Below are 16,704 nucleotides of genomic sequence, written 5' to 3' on the forward strand. Positions count from 1 at the left end.
CAACCAAATAGTGCTCAGTGCACAACTAAAATCTCACCTCCTACAGACATAACTCGCCTCAAGGGGTGCACTGCCAACGATCCCGGAAAAATTGGTCCCTGAACCCTCGTTTGGATCGCCCTGCGCAGAATCGGCCGGCCCCGCGCATTTAACGCCGTGTACGTACCATCTGCGAAAAGCACACCCAACATGCCCGTGTGCGTGCCCGCGTCAAAAGCACGAATCGGTGGAGGTTTCGCCGCGGAGGAAGGGACAACTGCATCACAGAGTTCGTTTACACGAACTTCAAGATACGGCGCATTGACTTTCCGCGTGTCGTACAGGTACACTGCACTACGGCTTGCCATTGCAATCGTTAACTGTGCCACATCTCTCTCGACAGGTCCAGCTCCCAGAACGGCCTCCATTGGAGAATGTGAGGTTGTACCACAGCGGAGAGACCCTACTGCGCCTAAAAATCCTTGCTTCTGTCGGTCATCGTAGTAACGGACAAGGCCATCTGAGCAACCCGCAAATACCGCACGGCCAGTTGTATGTGCACTGAGAGAGGTGATGGTAGGATCGCCTGACACCTTCAACTGTTGAATCACCTGCTCCTCATCAAGCGAAAGGATGTGTATCTCAGTTCCACCGCCATAGCCGATGGGTCCCCCATAAATGAGGTTAGCGTTGTGCGAACGGTACGCAGATTTGATGTCCACTGTGCGTTGAGGTGGACACGCAGAGAATACAGCCACCTCCACTGGCGAACCCTGGGTCTTTTCCCAGCAGTCCCGTATCAGACTGTAGCCACCACGCTGATTCACGAGCAGTAGACCCGCTTGCTCAGAGGCATCGTTGATCACTAAAATATCGTGCAATGGTGAGGCAAGATGAACTTGAAAACTGTGAACTGTTTCCTGCACGCTATACGACTCATATGACACGTGATAAATATACTGATTTCTTGTGGCTATCACCATCGCCGTCTCGAGCACACGGAGAGTGGAACAGATCACTTGATCGCACGGAAGCAGACTTTGCAATATTTGATGTGGTGCGTAAACCAAATCCAAGTTCACTTTCTCATCTCCAGCACCGGGTATACCTGAACTGTGATTAGCGTTATAAGTCGCGGAGTGGCCATCCACCGCTAACGACCTTGTCCTGTTGGCCGCAGTTGTGCACATTGACGGAGGCTCGGTCTTCTGGTCGTGCAGGTCAAGAACAATTCGCTGCATGTTGTCAGCATTCCGTGTCACACGCGCGCGTTCCGCCTCCGACATAAAATGCGTTGAATTGGCAGACACAACACTCGACATACTGCGGAGGCTCTCATTCGTAAACCGCTGCGATTCGGGTCGCTTATTGTCACCTAACTTCTCCAACGCCGCTGTAACCATCACTTTGTCGCACGCCTGATACAAGCCGAAGAGCATCAGTGCAGCATCGTGTACCATTCCTCGTAATACCGGGAGGTCCTCAGAACGAATATCATCCATAGCGAGAGGAGTCCATGGCGGCTCAGTTAAATCAGCCGGAGCGCATGGTGCATTTTCGAACACGCTTTTACTGTTAAAACACCTATTAGCTGTGGGACGAGATGTGTTAAGCATTGACTTAACCTGGACATCAGGTTCATCAAGAAACCAACTAGGGAAACACTGACCAACCTCCTGCATGTAAACCACATAACGAGTTTTGGCAGTGGTGTCTTGCAGTGACGGCAAAAAGGGGCCGTAATGAAACAACACCGTGCACGCAAAAAGAACCAGCTCTTGCCTAACGATCACGCTGGCATCGTACACCATGCCGCGCAGCTTGATTAGAAGCGTCTTCTCCACCTGCAAGCGCCGCACTGCGTGCTCACCGGGGGCCTCGCTTACTCGGAAACCAATCAGCGAGGACAGCAGCGTGACGCAGGAACCGCGCACAATCGGTGACTTGTCCTGCAGTAAGTGCGTAAACAAACCCACATGCGTCGTACACTTTCGTGATACAAAGTCCTTAGCGAACTGCAGACTAAAAAGAAGCTGTGCAAGAACTAAGCATGACCACGACCTCACTTCGGCACTGGGGGATTCTAAGAGGGATGCCGCAGCGTTGAGCAACCCACCGTTCCAACACTCTACACATGCAGTGGTGCCACCATGTCGAAGAAGTTGACAAAACAAGTAGCATGCAATTTCCTTGCATCTTCCGAGATCCACTCCCTCCATGAGGTAGCATGAAATCTGTGCTGGACACGCAGAATTGTTACCACTTGCTTGGGTGTCACCTCTCCCAACACGGCGGTTCACGTTGTTCAACGCGCGCAACGGCGCCACCTGCCCGCGTTCCACAGTCTGGACACATAAATCCTTTTCCGTCAGCGTCAGTACTTTAATGAAGCGGTTTCCCAGCCGCCTCTTAATCAATTCGGACGTACCCAGACTTTCATCAACCCGTAACACTTGCATCCAGAGCACACTTGCCATAAGAAACAGCTCTTGGTTCCTCAACAAACTGGTGATGTGTGTGAGAATGCCGCAAAGAATCGCCCATTTTCCTGCAATCACGTCTGAGTCTAAATAAGTGACTAGCAGTGTGAGTGCGGCAACACAACATTGGGGACGCTTCAAGGCCGAGAGAACAGAGGGCAACTCCTCAGGTTGTTCCCTCATGTCTCCCGACTTCAGCCAAACCTCAAATGACATCAACTGATCTTCAAAAAATGTTGATGGCTTGTACGTGTAGTTGGGATTTAGCACTAGATCTCGCGTCAGGAGGTCTGGTAGTTGACAAATAACATTCTCCAACGTGTAGTCCCAGAGGTCCCAAGCATGGTGCAAGTGGGCTTCTTCGGGTATGGGTGGATGAGTTTGCGGTACGCAGCCAACCTCGCGTAGGAGCCGATCGGCCAGTAAGAAATTCCGAAACAGTACCATCGTGGTTTCGTCCCGCCGAAACAACTTGCAATACAACGGGGAAGGCACGATGCACCAAGCGACAATGTCAGTCACAGCAGTCAAGATAAGCTGCAACTCACCCAAAGGTGTCCTTTCATCAGATATATCTCCAGGAACGTTGCGGATCATCTCCGCCGTCACGTGCGGCAGAAGATGTTTTCTGTGCGAAAAATTTATATACCACTCCGAAGCCATTCTCAGCGGTGTGGTGAGAGAAGAGGTAAGAACATCCGCCGGGAGTTGTGGGTTCAAAGGAAGAAAGGCCCCCGCGCTGCAGGCGCATATAAACATATCGTCCGGCCGGGTTTCATGCAAGCGTTCCTCACACCAGAACTTCAAAAGCGACCCAGCAGAATTACAGTCAAAAACGTACAACGTTGGAGAAGAGAGATGCTCCGCCATTTCAGCCAAACTAAGCGGAACATAACTTGTCCTCTTTTTATCAAACATCCATATCTCACCGTACCCTGTCGCACGGGGCATACCATGACCATTATAATGGAAAACTACAAGCTCCTCTCTCGCATCCAATCGGATATTGGCCATCCGCTTTTTGGCATCTTCCAGCTCCACTTCCACAGCCATACTGCTCACCGCACCCTGCAACTGTGAGTGATATTGTCTCTGTAACAAAGCGGCAATACGCTCGCTCCCGCCGCCGGTAACGATATGCGGCATCCGTGCAATATATGGCTCCTCCCAACATTCAAGACGTGCACACGGATCGATTCTGGAAAAGTCAGGAGGGTCGTTCCCGTTGTTCAAACACAAAATTAAAAGAAGTCGCGGGCATCGTCTACCCCTCCCCCCGCGGTACCACTCCCTGTGTCCATCGATATCCTGAATGTCTTCTGACGATCGGCCCATATCAAAACCAGTGGACAGTGACGGTAAATGGTGAGGAGCAAACGCAGCCAACAATTCATTTACAAGAGCGCTCGTTGAGGAAGTCACACTCACACGCCGCCGGTTCCTCATAATGCTCTGTATTGGTAAACGGGAAAAAACTACACGACACGGTGTTATAATACGTGTTCCACGCTTCATTCAATTTCAATTTTATTATATTTTATTTGCATTTTCCGGGGAAAGAAGAAAAGGAGGAAAACGATAGAAACGCCTTGGTTCATTTTGCTCTATGGTACACCAAGTAACACCCACATTCTCTGAACCGTCCAAGCCTCGTGGAAGATGCGAAGAAGGTCCCATTATTAGAATAGTGTACGTACCACAGTTTTCAACTCCGTGCATGCATAGATGTACGGGTGTGTGCACCTGAGCAAAGATACACTTGTTTTTTTTCTTTTTAAATACGCCACATGCGCATCAAAACATACACGCCGGCACAACCCCAGGTATTGTCAGTGACAACATAGTTACCTACTATCATTTCTTCTTAATTCGCTTCGTTACCTCTTCTCTAACATCACCCATTTACTCGTCTTAATATCGCAACTAGAGGAGTGGTGAAGAAGAGGGGTCATTAAAAGAAAAAAAAGCACCAATCCTCCACTTTCCGTTCATTCTTCCGTGTATCTCTTCCTTTTGTTCCTTTTTTTTTCGTGCATTCCGTCTCGTTGAAAATACTCAGTACAGATATTCGCATGCCTCTCTGAGTTGCCTCCTTACAAGGATGTTTCACTGGTCTTCAGCACAACTCGAATGCCGACGCTTGTAAGCTCCGTTGCCCAGAGACGAAGCACCTGCGGGATCTCAACGAAAGCTATTGTGTCATCTGTCTCGTGCAGACCTGCACTGCAGAATTTGCACGTTTTCCACGTTGAATATTCTGTTGCGTGTCGTTCGTAAATGGACAGCATAGAGCCGCACTCAACACAAATAAAAGCCTTCGTTTTATCGGACACATGAAGCAGCCTGTCGATAACGACCTCAGCCACACCGTGGGAAAGCAACGCGTCACGCTCCATCTCACCGACGCGGACGCCACCGTGGCGCTTACGTCCCTTCACTGGTTGCCCTGTTTTCGTCACTGCTCGATGAGTGTGGGAATCTGTCCTGGCCCGCGCCTGCCACTTGTCACTTACCATGTGCCGCAAGCGCTGGTATCCCGAGATGCCTACCAATACTTCAGCTTCGATTTCCTCCCCAGTTATGCCATCTATAAGTTTCTCACGGCCATATCGGTTGTAACCGAGTGCCTCAAGGGCGTCGCCAATCGTTTTAGCGGATCGGGGCTGCTCATCAATAACACTCCATGCACTATGATCGCACAACCGACCTTGGATACAGCCCAGCTTCGCACCCATCATCTCCAGCACCATGCCTACTGTCATGCGGGAGGGGAAAGCATGAGGGTTGATAATAATGTCAGGCGTAATACCATCACGTGTGCTGAACGGTAAATCGTGAGAGCGTATGTCAAGGGGAAGTGTCCCCTTCTGTCCATGGCGCGAGGAAAATTTGTCACCGATAACAGGCGGGCGCGGGATACGGAACAAAACCAGCACACTGGTGGGGTCCGGTCCGTCATATGTTAGTGGAATGACGCTGTGGACCCATGCATCCTCACCTTTGTCAAAGTGCCTCCACTTCGTTATTTGGTGACGTGTGTATTCATAAGTCTTCTCATTGGTTAATGGGTCGATGTACTCAAAGCGCTTGGCACAACAATACACTGCACTGCTATCCCTCAACGACGGATATTTGTGATCGGTATCAAACGAGAAATACGCCGTTGCATTGGGCACTGCACGCTTTTTTGGAAGGCCGTGACGATCCAACTCCGGTGTGAAGGGCTGCCCATCTGGAAGACAGTTGTGAAACACGAAGACATCGTTGCTGTCTCCTTTCCCACTGGCTTTTACGATCTTTGCAACGGTAACACCAGCATTAAGCATACCAAATTGTTTCGCTGTGCTGTTTAGTATCATGGCATCGTCCAAATCATAGCCTGTGTAGGCAAGGATGGCAACCACCGCATTAACTCCCAAGCTTACGTCATCTAGGCCAAAGTAATCCATCGGGAGTGTACGACTAATATAACGTTGGGGATAGTACATGCGGAAGAGCTTCGCATCCCGTCGCCATGCCTGAGTTTGGAGTTGTGTACCAGCCGTCTGTTTTGACAATCCACACTGAAAAAGGTTACGGGGAGAACAGTTATGTTCAAAGAATGGAATCGTCGAGGAAGTGAAGCTCAATATGTTGAACCCGTTTTGTTCCATAAACTCGTACTTGCGTCTCAGTTGGTCAAAACCATCAAAAAGGTCGGAGGGGACGGCAGCAATGTCCCTCCACGACTGCTCCCAAGTACCTAGGTAAACGACAGGAAATGGAAGGTCGCCGCCGCGAGACGGCGACTCAATTTGCAGCACCGGGCGCATGAGTCTTCCGTACTGGTAAAATATGTACAACCCCATTGGATCCTTGCTCCCAGGCGGTATGTAGACGACCTCCATAGTGTTTAGAGAACTTATACTGTCGCGCCTCACGATACCTGTGACACCCACAACTCCCCGGCTTCGTAATGCCTTCTTCTGTGTGAGAGCTTTGGAGGCACTCAGAGCCTCGTTAGGTGAGAGGTAACCCAGCAGCCTTCCTTCCAACCACACAGGAACGGTACCGACCAGCTGATCCACACAGGAAATCAGTGATGTGGTATTCCTAACATTCTTTAGCTCTTCCTCAATGAAAGCCAGGAGAATTTTGTACTGGCTTGACCCAACTCGAGGAGAGGCAGAAAGAACCGTGCTTATACTCAGGTGATTTAAGACACCGCAATCCTCGCCATCGGGGCTATGAACCATGCATATAAACCCGTAAGCCTCGCATGGGTACCTGCGCACATCACTCGAACGCATTTCTGCGATCGATTTACCACGATGTACGCACATGAGCTGCTCAAAGGAGCGATAGAAGTTTAAGTGTTCCGTCATAACTGCCCAGCCAGCGGTTTGGGGAGAATAAAAATCTTCTTCACGGTCAAGGGCAAAGTTTCCCGTAAGAAGCAACCGATTGAGTGTAATAAGTGGATCAGGTCCATTGTTACGACAGCTGTATTCCAGTAACTGATTCAGCTTCTCAAGGGTATTGGCGGCTTCTCGTACTGGAGTTTCTGCCAAGCACATAGTGGCTTGAAATATCTCAGGGGAAAGTTGACCTGCCATACGAAAGGTCACTGCCCCCATGGTTTTCATCAATGACACCTCGAAAGCACCTATTAGCACTTGCGAAACCGTGAACACCTCCTGATAAGCGAGCACGTCGTTCCCCTGGTTACCCGTTGCACCGTCATTAAAAACCAACAGCTGACGCAAGATACCAATTAATGCATCGAACTTCGCAGCTAGCTCCTCCTGGAGTCCAGTGGAAAGCCACTCCCTGATCTCTCGTGAGGTGGCCGTAGGCGGCAAATCCGGCGTAGCCTCAGCAGTATTCAAGTGCGGCAACATATGTCGTCGCAGCATGAACAAACCATACCAGGCGTCGTGCTGAGTGGCAAAAGAAGTGTGATACTGCGGGAGAAACCGAAAGATAAAGGATGACTCGTGGTACCGTCTGTACATCAGACCCACGACCGCTAAATAATCCAGGAAATTGTCGAGAGTACTGTACGGCATCTGGCTATGGTGCTGCAAAAGTGCCTCCACACGCGCAGCATGAGGGCTTCTACCGTTGGTGAGGCCAATGGTAAGAAGCTTGTATATATCCAGCGAAGTCCGATGCCGGGTGTTCAGGGCAGATAATACCAATAGGGCCGGGATATTCCACACGACCCTCCGTGCGAAGGTAAAGATCACCTCACCCTTGGTTGCATAGTAGAAGTAGTTTTGGACGGTTAAACCACTCGGACGCTTGCAACGGATAATTACCGCCCTCGGAGAAAAGAAAGAATCCACGGTCGCAAACCGCTCACGCTCGATATTAAGAGGAACATTGCAGCGCTGTAGAATGAGGTTCCGTAGAATACGCTCACCACCGCGCAAAACGAAATAACCGCCTACCTCCTTTTGCTCCTCTAAGGCACGAAAGTGATCAAGTCGCTGGTTCACACCGCGGAGGGCGCAGCGAGCACCCAATACCATCTCCGGTAACTCTCCCAGGGATAACCACAACTCGTACTTACTGGGTGCAAGGGTGGCAAAACGCTCTTGATCAGAAGGGGCAATCCCTTGTTGGCGCATGAGAATCAAGAATTCTGGCATAAGATTATATATCAACTGCGTCTTCGTTCGAGAGACTGATCCATCTCCCTTGGCAACGAACTTAAAACCCACCCGCACATGGCAAGGTTGGGAATATGTCTCACTCCGAATGCGACAGTATTGCGGAGACGCAAAAGGAAGGCACGCATAAACTGTTCGATCATGTATTGCTTGCGCCTCCTCAATCACCGTCGACTCCTTCACTCGCTTTGCATCAATAATTGACTGCAAACCTTGAACCCCAGTACCGGCGCGTGAGAATATATCCCCTTCGTCGTGATCCCACTTATCCCTTATTCTTTCCAATTCCTCCTTAGCTTCTCTTAAACGGCCACGAATAACCTCGAATTCGAGAGACTGCATCCTGTGATGTTCGTTATTGCTACTGTCTTCCTCCGCCCCAAGGGTTAGATCGGCTTTGTCAACACGAGACTTGAGCCTGGCCAAGTTGTGAAGGGCATGCTGAATCACCAACCTAGCAGAACGCCCAGGTCGAACTCCGATGGCGACATCGACAATGAACACTGACAGAAGTCCAATCGCATTGGCAGGTTGTTGAGAATCATTTATTACTGAAGAGAAAAGGAAACCCTCGTTTTTCAATTCTTGTAAAAACTCTGGCACGCGCTGCTCTGCAAAGGCATCAAATTCGGCCACATGAGGAGAAACCAGGTCAGCAAGTAGTTTCAAAGATCCAGCGCTCTCCATATCTGATGGCGCACCAGATAGCAACCCTACTAAGTTCTCCAACTCGCGATGTGTATCTTGGAGCTGGTGATACGCAAGACCCTCGTACACAGCTTCGCTTCGGTCCATCGCTTGTTCACATTCGGAAATAATGGTCGATGCCTCTCCCAGAAGAGCATTCGCGTGCCCTCTGATATAATCAAGGTGCTTTGGTGCACCGACTTTGGATTTTGCGACTACACGGGGGTTGTACTCAAGCTTCAGTACTCGCTTGCGTAGTCCCTCGAAGAAACTCAGCAGCCGGTCACCACCGGTTGTGTCGAGCTTCGACGTGTGACGATGGCGCTCACCAAGATAGCGCAGCCGCGCTATGGAGCAGCGCACAAGTTTGAGCCTCTCCATTGCGGTCATTGGTTCCGAAGGATTCTTCACGTAATCGTACTGCTGCCGTCTCTGCCTAGAATGCCGAGAGGATGTCCCACTGCGGGTTGATGTTACTGTCTCACCCGCGGTTGACGCATGCGACCCGGAAGCCGAACCTACAACGGAATTCTTTGTTGACATGTTTGCACGCTTCACGCCTTCCACAACTTATTCTGTTAGCATTACGAGGATGAAGAAGAGGGAGAAAGTGCATAGCATGTGCAGAACCACCCGGCAGGGCCACAACGACCGCTTCAACCGGAAATAGCATGAATGTGAAAAACGACAATAGAGGGGGGAAACAGCAAGACCTGTGCTGCAAGCAGCGCGGCAGATTCTCCCCTCTCTTTGAATCAGCGCGCCCGCACCCCAAAACGAGCAGTAAGGAAATATACCAACAAATAAGATGAAGACATGTGAATGTGCGTCGCAACAACCTCACAACTGGGTAACTGTTTACGGAAAACGAACTTCAAATTATCCTGACGAAGTAAAGACCCAGCCACCCAGGCAACCTCCTGAGGCCACTAAATACCATAGTTGAACAGGTGGAGGGCAGCGATGGTACAAATGGCAGTGAATATAGAGTTTATTGCAGCCCAATTGTATCGAATAAAAACACCAAACACGTAAAATATTCGAGGCACGTCGATAAAACAAAGCTTTTGAAGTCGACCGCCCTCTGCATCGCGCATAAACTGCTCTAATTTTAGGTGCGTTTCCACATCCTCTTTGGAGCGAATCATACGAAAAATGGGTGCATAAGTAACAAATGTACGACGAATCCCCTTCGCTTTCATCTCCGACACTACATCGAGAGCCTTCTCGAACTCATCATGCAAGCAGTAGGCCCGCACCATTTGGTTGGTTAGCTCTCGCTGCACTACTTTAGGTTGGGCGACAGAGCAGTCCATCAGCTCATCGTACAGCTCCTCCGCCATATGCAGAGACATCTTCCCTCGTTCGACATCATATGCTAGCAAGCTGAAAAGAGGAACGAGGTGATGGGCGCCAAGCGTCGACAAAATGTGTTGATTTTTGCGGATACCATCCTCGTGGAACCAAAGCATGTGAAGCGACGGGCGAACTGGTGCATGTAATAAATGTTTTTCAAGGAAATCTTCGGCGTTACGAATACCAAGGGCCAGCTGAGACAGCGTCATTTCTACTTGGCGCTCCACACGTTGAAGCGCTATGGCATTTTCGATCTGTACAATTTGGTCTAAGCGGTTGTACAATACGGGCGGCAGAGTGACGTTGGTCCCGATCGCTCTCAGTGGCCGCTGAGGGCGCATCATCTTGTAATGATTGTAGGCAGGTTTCACTGATAGCATACCTCCAATAAAACTCGGCGTCACAGGATAGCAGCCAACACCCATCCACGGTTTAACATCCATCCGACCACGGAACGTCATAGCACTGGCTCGCATCTCACCGTTTTAAACTGTAACAAGAGCGAAAGGAAAGGAAAACCGCAGTACAGAGTGAACACAATAGTAGTTGTTCATTCGATCGCATTACTCAAGACCAGGTGGGAACTATAGTAACCACACCGGACCTCGGTCATTCCCCACACCCCCCACGCCCTTATTGTGCTCTTCACCTCTTAAAACCAGATACCCACACATGCGGCAGTCAGCCACAATCGATTATCATCACTGCAAAAATAACAAAAAGAGACTTTACCCCAGCACTATATTGCAGGAACTTTTCGTGTTTCAACTTCGGACTGCAACAACTCAGCCAATGCGTCCGCCTCATCGTATGTTTCGATCATTGCCTGTGCAAGAGACAAGGCCTCAGTGTTCAACAGCTCAATGTCGCGATCTAACGATGCTACAGGATCATCGGGTAATGCCCTGATAGCACCCTCCAGTGCCGCGAAATGTCTTTCAAGCTCATCTGCTATCCTGCCAACACGCTGCCTCTCCGCATTATGTTCCCGTTCTAACTGGTACACCTCCGTATCAACCAACTCAATGCTACTATTTTTCCCGGCCACATCTGCCGTGAAACGCGGATGAGCGTCATCGACAGTTTCAAGTAACGCATTATACATCGCTCCAACGCAGTGCATCAACGCGGCCTCAGCCTCCACAACCGGGCCTGACATAACTGGACAGAAAAAGAAAAGAAGAATTATTAGAGACTGTGGGAAAAATCGAGGAGTCACGTAAAGCGCGGCGAAAACACATACTCGAGAAAGAAACAGATGTAGGTAAGTGTATGCACACACGTACGCGTGCCTGTGAGTACAACACGAAAAAATTGTCAAGAGGGAAATGTGTGTTCGATAAACAATCGCGAAACTCTTTGCTCTCTACATGAGAGCACAGCTCTTCATCATCTTCATCTTGAGTGCCATGAGGGGTTTACCCTTCACTTCCCGCAACCTCACAACCTCGGCACGCAGTGCCTCCGAAAACACCTCACCGAAGAATAGGATATCGCGGTCCCGTAGGTCACTCCTGCTCGACAGAGGGGGAACAGTAAGAAGCTCACCTGTCGTTAGGTTAAAAAGGTTCCAACCCGGCCCTGGACGCGGTCCAGCAACTTCGTCAACAATTTCCCTAATGATATCAAGAACACGCCCTATCGACAACTCTTTATTCAACGAAATACAAAAGGGTGCAACTTCACGTGACAACTGGCAATCGGCGACGAACACTGCCACAATGATACTTGCACTTGGAGGCTCTTTTGGGGCAGCGCGACGCGGGTTCATCCTCGTGTGAGAAAAAATGAACTCGTCGAGCGGTGGGGGGCGTAAAAAAGGCCACGGCGTTCCACCGATGTCGCATTGCTGGTGAGTGCCAATTCGCACAACCTCTCGGTCACTGACGCTCGATACCTTGACACGGTTGGTACATTCACAATGCGGCAACTGACCCGATTGAGACAATTCTTGGGACGGAGGGGAAGTGCCCCTTTTAGAAGCTTTTGTACCGAGTGAGCGGAGTCGAATACGTGAGGCAGCTGAGTGTAGACGACTCCCAGGTCGTAGACCATCGGAGAGTGCCAAAGAGAGTAGCTGCGTTAACGCGTTCTCAAGGGCCTCCACAGATACAGTTACCTTTCCAACTTGGTCACTCACGCCACGCTCACTTTCTTCAGTGGGGTCCCCTCGTTGCTGCACCACGAGAAGAACATCACGATTGGAGAGGTCAGCCTTGGAAGCACTTAATGATAGAGGAATTTGGTCCACCACAGCTCGGTCCGAGAAACTAATGTGAAACATCGGCTGCTTCAAAAGGTGGGAGGGAGGCAGTACCAAGCTGACCGTACAACGGTCCAAGAGCTGCCCCACCGACATCTCTGCCGCCACCGAAAGGGAAATAACAGCAACCGCTTTAATCGTCCCCCCTGTATCATCTACCTCACACATCAAAGCAGTCACAGGAAGCATGGTACCGCGAAACGCTGGTGGCTGGAGGACAAGTGGTCTCCCTGGTGAGTACCTCCCACATATATGTGCGAAAGCCTCCTCGACATCCTTAGGAAAAGGGGTAGTGTCGTGTCCATTCGTCCCCTGAACTCTCCTCCTCTCGCCATGGTTGTCACTGTGTTCGTGGAACCGATGAATAGCACAAAAATCCCGCTGGCACAGGTCACACGGAATAAGTACACACAGTGGGCTGCCACAAATAGCGCACGCGTGCCTCGGCTCGGTTGCACCTTCTTGCACCATACTAGTAACAGGCAACACGCGGCCCAAGTAGGCGGCAGCGCATGCCTCCTCGGAACCAGGTATGTTGTGGTTTTTAATGTGCTCGCCACAAAACATGTTTCCGCAGTGGTTGCATTTCAGTGGTAGAAAGTCGAAATGACCACAAGTGTAACACACAGCGCCATCACCTTCGCATTGTAAGCTCATTTTGCATTACCAACTTCTAACAAAAGGGCAAGTCGTCAGGTCTAAAAAACAAATGGTCAATAAACATAAACAGATAATAGCATTAATACAACAAGGGGTGAGGAATCCAGGCAACACCGCACGACTACAAGAGGACACGCCGCATCCGGAAGTAGTGGATCCATAAGGTGACGCATCGCCGAGCCAACAAAACAAACACGCATAAAAGATAAACAAGGGTGTGGAAAAAATTAGGGCGCACTTTCACTACCTCCCGAGCATGAGTGAACCAAAATTACCATCCATATCCAACCCAGGTGCTCAGTAACCTCTACGCAAGTGCACCATTTGCAAAAAGTTCCGATGGGTCCCCCTGCGGTTCACCCACCTCCCTATCCGGTCCTTTGCCAATCGCTATTTGAAACGGTAACGTATAGGTGTACATCCGCATCAAGTCCCTACTGTCCGTATGAAAAGGAACGACATAACCGCGCAGTAAACCAAATCAAGTGACTAATACCACCGCCACCGTTCTAGACGCTTGTATTTATGAATAAACTCCTTTGTGTACACCTGTGACGCGTAGTAGTTCTTGTCCTGGAAGTGCGAGTAGTGCGGCATGTATGCTGCATGATACAAATACACGATAATCGCCATTGGGGTAAACCCAATAAAGAAAAACGGCAGAAACGTGTCGGTCATTGTCCATTGATGTGGGGGATTAAACCAACGTCCGGAAAAGGGTGGTGCGAAGAGGTTTGACGTCGCATGTCCCCGCACGATGAGAGATCGACGCAGCATAAATAGGAGATACCTAGTCTAACTCAAAATGTTCCCTCCAATGGGAATGCTCCTACGTTAGTGATCAAGCGGCAAGAACAAGAAAGAAGAGAGATGCATACAACGAGGCAGCCGGAAGAGCAACAGGAATCAAAAGGATTTGTCGCGCGTGCTTATTCGCGTATCCGCCGGTGCTCATGTGCGCTAAAAAAATTTGACCGAATTAAGACACGCACCAGTGGCTAGAACGAACAAGGAAAAAAGAAAATATCCTTCGCTGCCTCCGTTGCATAACCTTCTTACCTGAAACGGAGGCACGCCTTGCACCCCAAAAAGTGGGAGAAAGAGACGTACACGCATTCATATTCTTTTCCATTTTTTTTTTTTTGCAGACAGTAAGCCATTTCGTACTTTATGGCTGGACTTAAAGGTAAGCATGAACATGGTTTTTCTTTTACCACACGAATCAAGCATTAGGAGCATGTACTAGGCTAAACAAGCAGTGAAAGGGGGGGAGAAGAAAAGCAAAATTGAAGGTCTTGGCGTGCTCTACTGACCTAACCGGCGACCGGCCATTATACCGTCCAGTGAAGTGGACGAAGGTTGTGGAAAGCCACTGTTCTGACCAGCGAACTGTGCGATTTGTTGTTCCATCGTATTCAGTTGGGTCACGCCGGTGCCCATATTGTCGAAAGGTGCATAACCCTGGGGAGCGCCCATTCCCATGCCCACAGCAGAGTGTGGAGCGCCACTGGACCACATGCCCGACTGTGCGGTCGGCATCGCTTGCGACAAAGGTGGTGATTGAGTCTGTTGAGCTGTTGGCGGCATATTGTACCATCCTCCACCGGAAGGGACACCGGCCGGTTGTTGCAAGGGTGCGGCTAAAGGCTGAGAATTAGCGTACGGGAATTGAGTCTGTGACGGCTGCTGGGGCCACTGCTGCTGTTGATGCTGGGGCCACTGCTGGTGTTGTTGGGGCCACTGCTGCTGTTGTTGGGGCCACTGCTGCTGTTGTTGGGGCCACTGCTGGTGAGTTTGCAGCTGCTGGGCATTGTTGCTTGTAAAACCTCCAAATGGATCTACCGAGGCTGCCTGCTGTTGGGCAGGCATAGAGAACGCGTTAGGAGGCGCTGTGGCAGTTACTGGTGCCGCGGGAGCTGACGCAAAAAGGTCATCCAGCATGTCGTGCCTAGGCTCTGCCTTTGGATGGGCCTCAACTGCATTGGAAGAAATATTATCTTCTGGTGGCGCCGTTGCCTTGATTTCAGAGGGCGCTGCACCCACGCCACCAAACGCCCGACGTCTTTCCTCCTCCTCAAGTCGCTTCGCTAGCTCCATGTCGGCTTTTTCGGATGCCTCTTTTGCCGCGTTGCTGCGCCTTTCGAGTCCAAGCATACGCTGTGCCTCAGAAACAGTTATGCCGGCGCGGCGCTCCTCCTCACGTTGCATGCGGGCGGCGAGCTCTCTATCCTCCTGTTCTTGCTGTTCCCGTGAAATTGTATAACTTGTAGTGGAGGCATGCTGAAATGTGTTTGAAGGTTGTGTGGCATTCGAACCCCCTTGGAATTGCGAAGAACCATATCCACCATACATGTTGCTGCCAATGGACTCACCACTCAATTTGGCCCGTGTTGCTGCAGCTTTGTAACGCTCATCGCGCAACGTGGCAGGATCGCTGAGAAGGTCGAAGAGCTTCTTGGCACGCTCCCTCACAGAAAGACCGTGGTCCGCTCCTTGCTTTCCCGTATAGTAAAATGTCTGGGAGATGTGCTGCAAAGTGGGGAGTATCGAGCAAAGGGGAGGGAGTCCAACCTCAGGAACATTTCGCGCCAGGTGATCCAGAAGTAGAAGAGCTTTGTAGCAGGGTCTCCAAGACTTGTCGCGATTCTTCAAACGAAGCTTGATCTCCTCCATAATTTTTACAGTACCAGCTTGGAAGACACGACAAACATTGTCCATTTGCTCACCAGTCGGACCCCAAGGGTCCTCATTTGTCGCTTCATGAACAAGTCGTGCATATTCGTTACCGCTGGTTTTCATACGAAGCATCTCTTTTGCCGCGTGGAGAGAAGTCGGAAATGACATTAACAACTGTGCACACTTTAAAGAAGATCGCAACTACTGGTGTTCGCTTTCACTAGCAAAGAAAGTAATGAAGAACTACCCTAGACTGTACGTGAAGCGGAAGCAGGGACAAAGAAAAAGGAAAAGAGGAGTAAACTAGCACATCTTTCCGTACTACCCGGTGTGCTCAACGGAACAGGGTGTGAGTGGGCACCCCACAAGAGTGCCAAGAATAAACACTGGCGGTTTAGGATCAACAAAGTAAAAGAGAAAAAGAACAAACAAGTGGGTCAGGTAACCTTAGTTGAAGACTCAATCCTCCCCTCTGCCCAGCTCAATATGGAATCATTGCCTCGTAGTCTGCCGTGCGGCGCGCCAGCACCTCTACTTTCTTGGGGCAAACAAATCCGCCGTTGCGGTTGCTCACCTTTTTGGGTGGAAGTGGGGTTCCCGCCTTCTTAGCAGCCCGAAATGCTTCAAGGTCCTTTAGCTTCTGCTTGAATGCCTCCTGGCAGCGAGACTTACGCACGTGCTCAAAACGCACACAGATGCGCTTGCGAACTGTACGGTTCCTCACCGGTTTATTGATGATAACACCAACACCACGCGGCGTTACGTTCCATACAATGCCGGTTCGGCCGTGGTAATACTTGTGGGGCATCCCAGCACGTACAGCAGCGTCCGCAACAACGTCAACGTAGTCACCGACCTTGAAGTTGGTCAATATCGTGCTGACGGAAGGAACCCCGTGCTTGCGGAATTTTTTGGCAAAGAGGTGGCGGGTGCCACATTTGTACCCGTG

At 50.3% G+C, this 16,704-nt stretch overlaps 7 protein-coding genes and 1 pseudogene across 8 annotated transcripts; all 8 read right to left on the reverse strand.

Annotated features, from left to right (window-relative positions):
- Positions 1-14: 14 nt before the first annotated feature.
- On the reverse strand, positions 15-3,974 carry TEOVI_000898700 (Raptor N-terminal CASPase like domain containing protein, putative; the record flags this gene model as incomplete). The annotated part of the gene is made up of 1 exon (XM_067220483.1): positions 15-3,974. One exon carries the CDS (start codon positions 3,972-3,974, stop codon positions 15-17), a length of 3,960 nt encoding a protein of 1,319 aa, XP_067076584.1.
- Positions 3,975-4,552: 578 nt separating this feature from the next.
- On the reverse strand, positions 4,553-9,343 carry TEOVI_000898800 (RNA polymerase I second largest subunit; the record flags this gene model as incomplete). Its single annotated transcript, XM_067220484.1, has 1 exon — positions 4,553-9,343. One exon carries the CDS (start codon positions 9,341-9,343, stop codon positions 4,553-4,555), a length of 4,791 nt encoding a protein of 1,596 aa, XP_067076585.1.
- A 386-nt stretch (positions 9,344-9,729) lies between these two features.
- Positions 9,730-10,632, reverse strand: TEOVI_000898900 (pentatricopeptide repeat domain containing protein, putative; the record flags this gene model as incomplete). The annotated part of the gene is made up of 1 exon (XM_067220485.1): positions 9,730-10,632. The coding sequence occupies one exon, from the start codon at positions 10,630-10,632 to the stop codon at positions 9,730-9,732; it is 903 nt and encodes a 300-aa protein (XP_067076586.1).
- A 263-nt stretch (positions 10,633-10,895) lies between these two features.
- TEOVI_000899000 (uncharacterized protein) lies at positions 10,896-11,315 on the reverse strand (the record flags this gene model as incomplete). Its single annotated transcript, XM_067220486.1, has 1 exon — positions 10,896-11,315. The coding sequence occupies one exon, from the start codon at positions 11,313-11,315 to the stop codon at positions 10,896-10,898; it is 420 nt and encodes a 139-aa protein (XP_067076587.1).
- A 207-nt stretch (positions 11,316-11,522) lies between these two features.
- On the reverse strand, positions 11,523-13,076 carry TEOVI_000899100 (putative zinc finger protein; the record flags this gene model as incomplete). Its single annotated transcript, XM_067220487.1, has 1 exon — positions 11,523-13,076. One exon carries the CDS (start codon positions 13,074-13,076, stop codon positions 11,523-11,525), a length of 1,554 nt encoding a protein of 517 aa, XP_067076588.1.
- Positions 13,077-13,568: 492 nt separating this feature from the next.
- TEOVI_000899200 (uncharacterized protein) lies at positions 13,569-13,856 on the reverse strand (the record flags this gene model as incomplete). Its single annotated transcript, XM_067220488.1, has 1 exon — positions 13,569-13,856. The coding sequence occupies one exon, from the start codon at positions 13,854-13,856 to the stop codon at positions 13,569-13,571; it is 288 nt and encodes a 95-aa protein (XP_067076589.1).
- Positions 13,857-14,384: 528 nt separating this feature from the next.
- TEOVI_000899300 (epsin, putative) lies at positions 14,385-15,923 on the reverse strand (the record flags this gene model as incomplete). Its single annotated transcript, XM_067220489.1, has 1 exon — positions 14,385-15,923. One exon carries the CDS (start codon positions 15,921-15,923, stop codon positions 14,385-14,387), a length of 1,539 nt encoding a protein of 512 aa, XP_067076590.1.
- Positions 15,924-16,236: 313 nt separating this feature from the next.
- On the reverse strand, positions 16,237-16,704 carry TEOVI_000899400:pseudogene (annotated as a pseudogene). The gene has a single exon. A coding segment is annotated over exon 1 (468 nt).

This window comes from Trypanosoma equiperdum (assembly GCF_001457755.1).
Source record: "Trypanosoma equiperdum strain OVI genome assembly, contig: ctg_1154, whole genome shotgun sequence".
In the NCBI taxonomy this organism is placed as follows: Eukaryota; Euglenozoa; class Kinetoplastea; order Trypanosomatida; family Trypanosomatidae; genus Trypanosoma; species Trypanosoma equiperdum.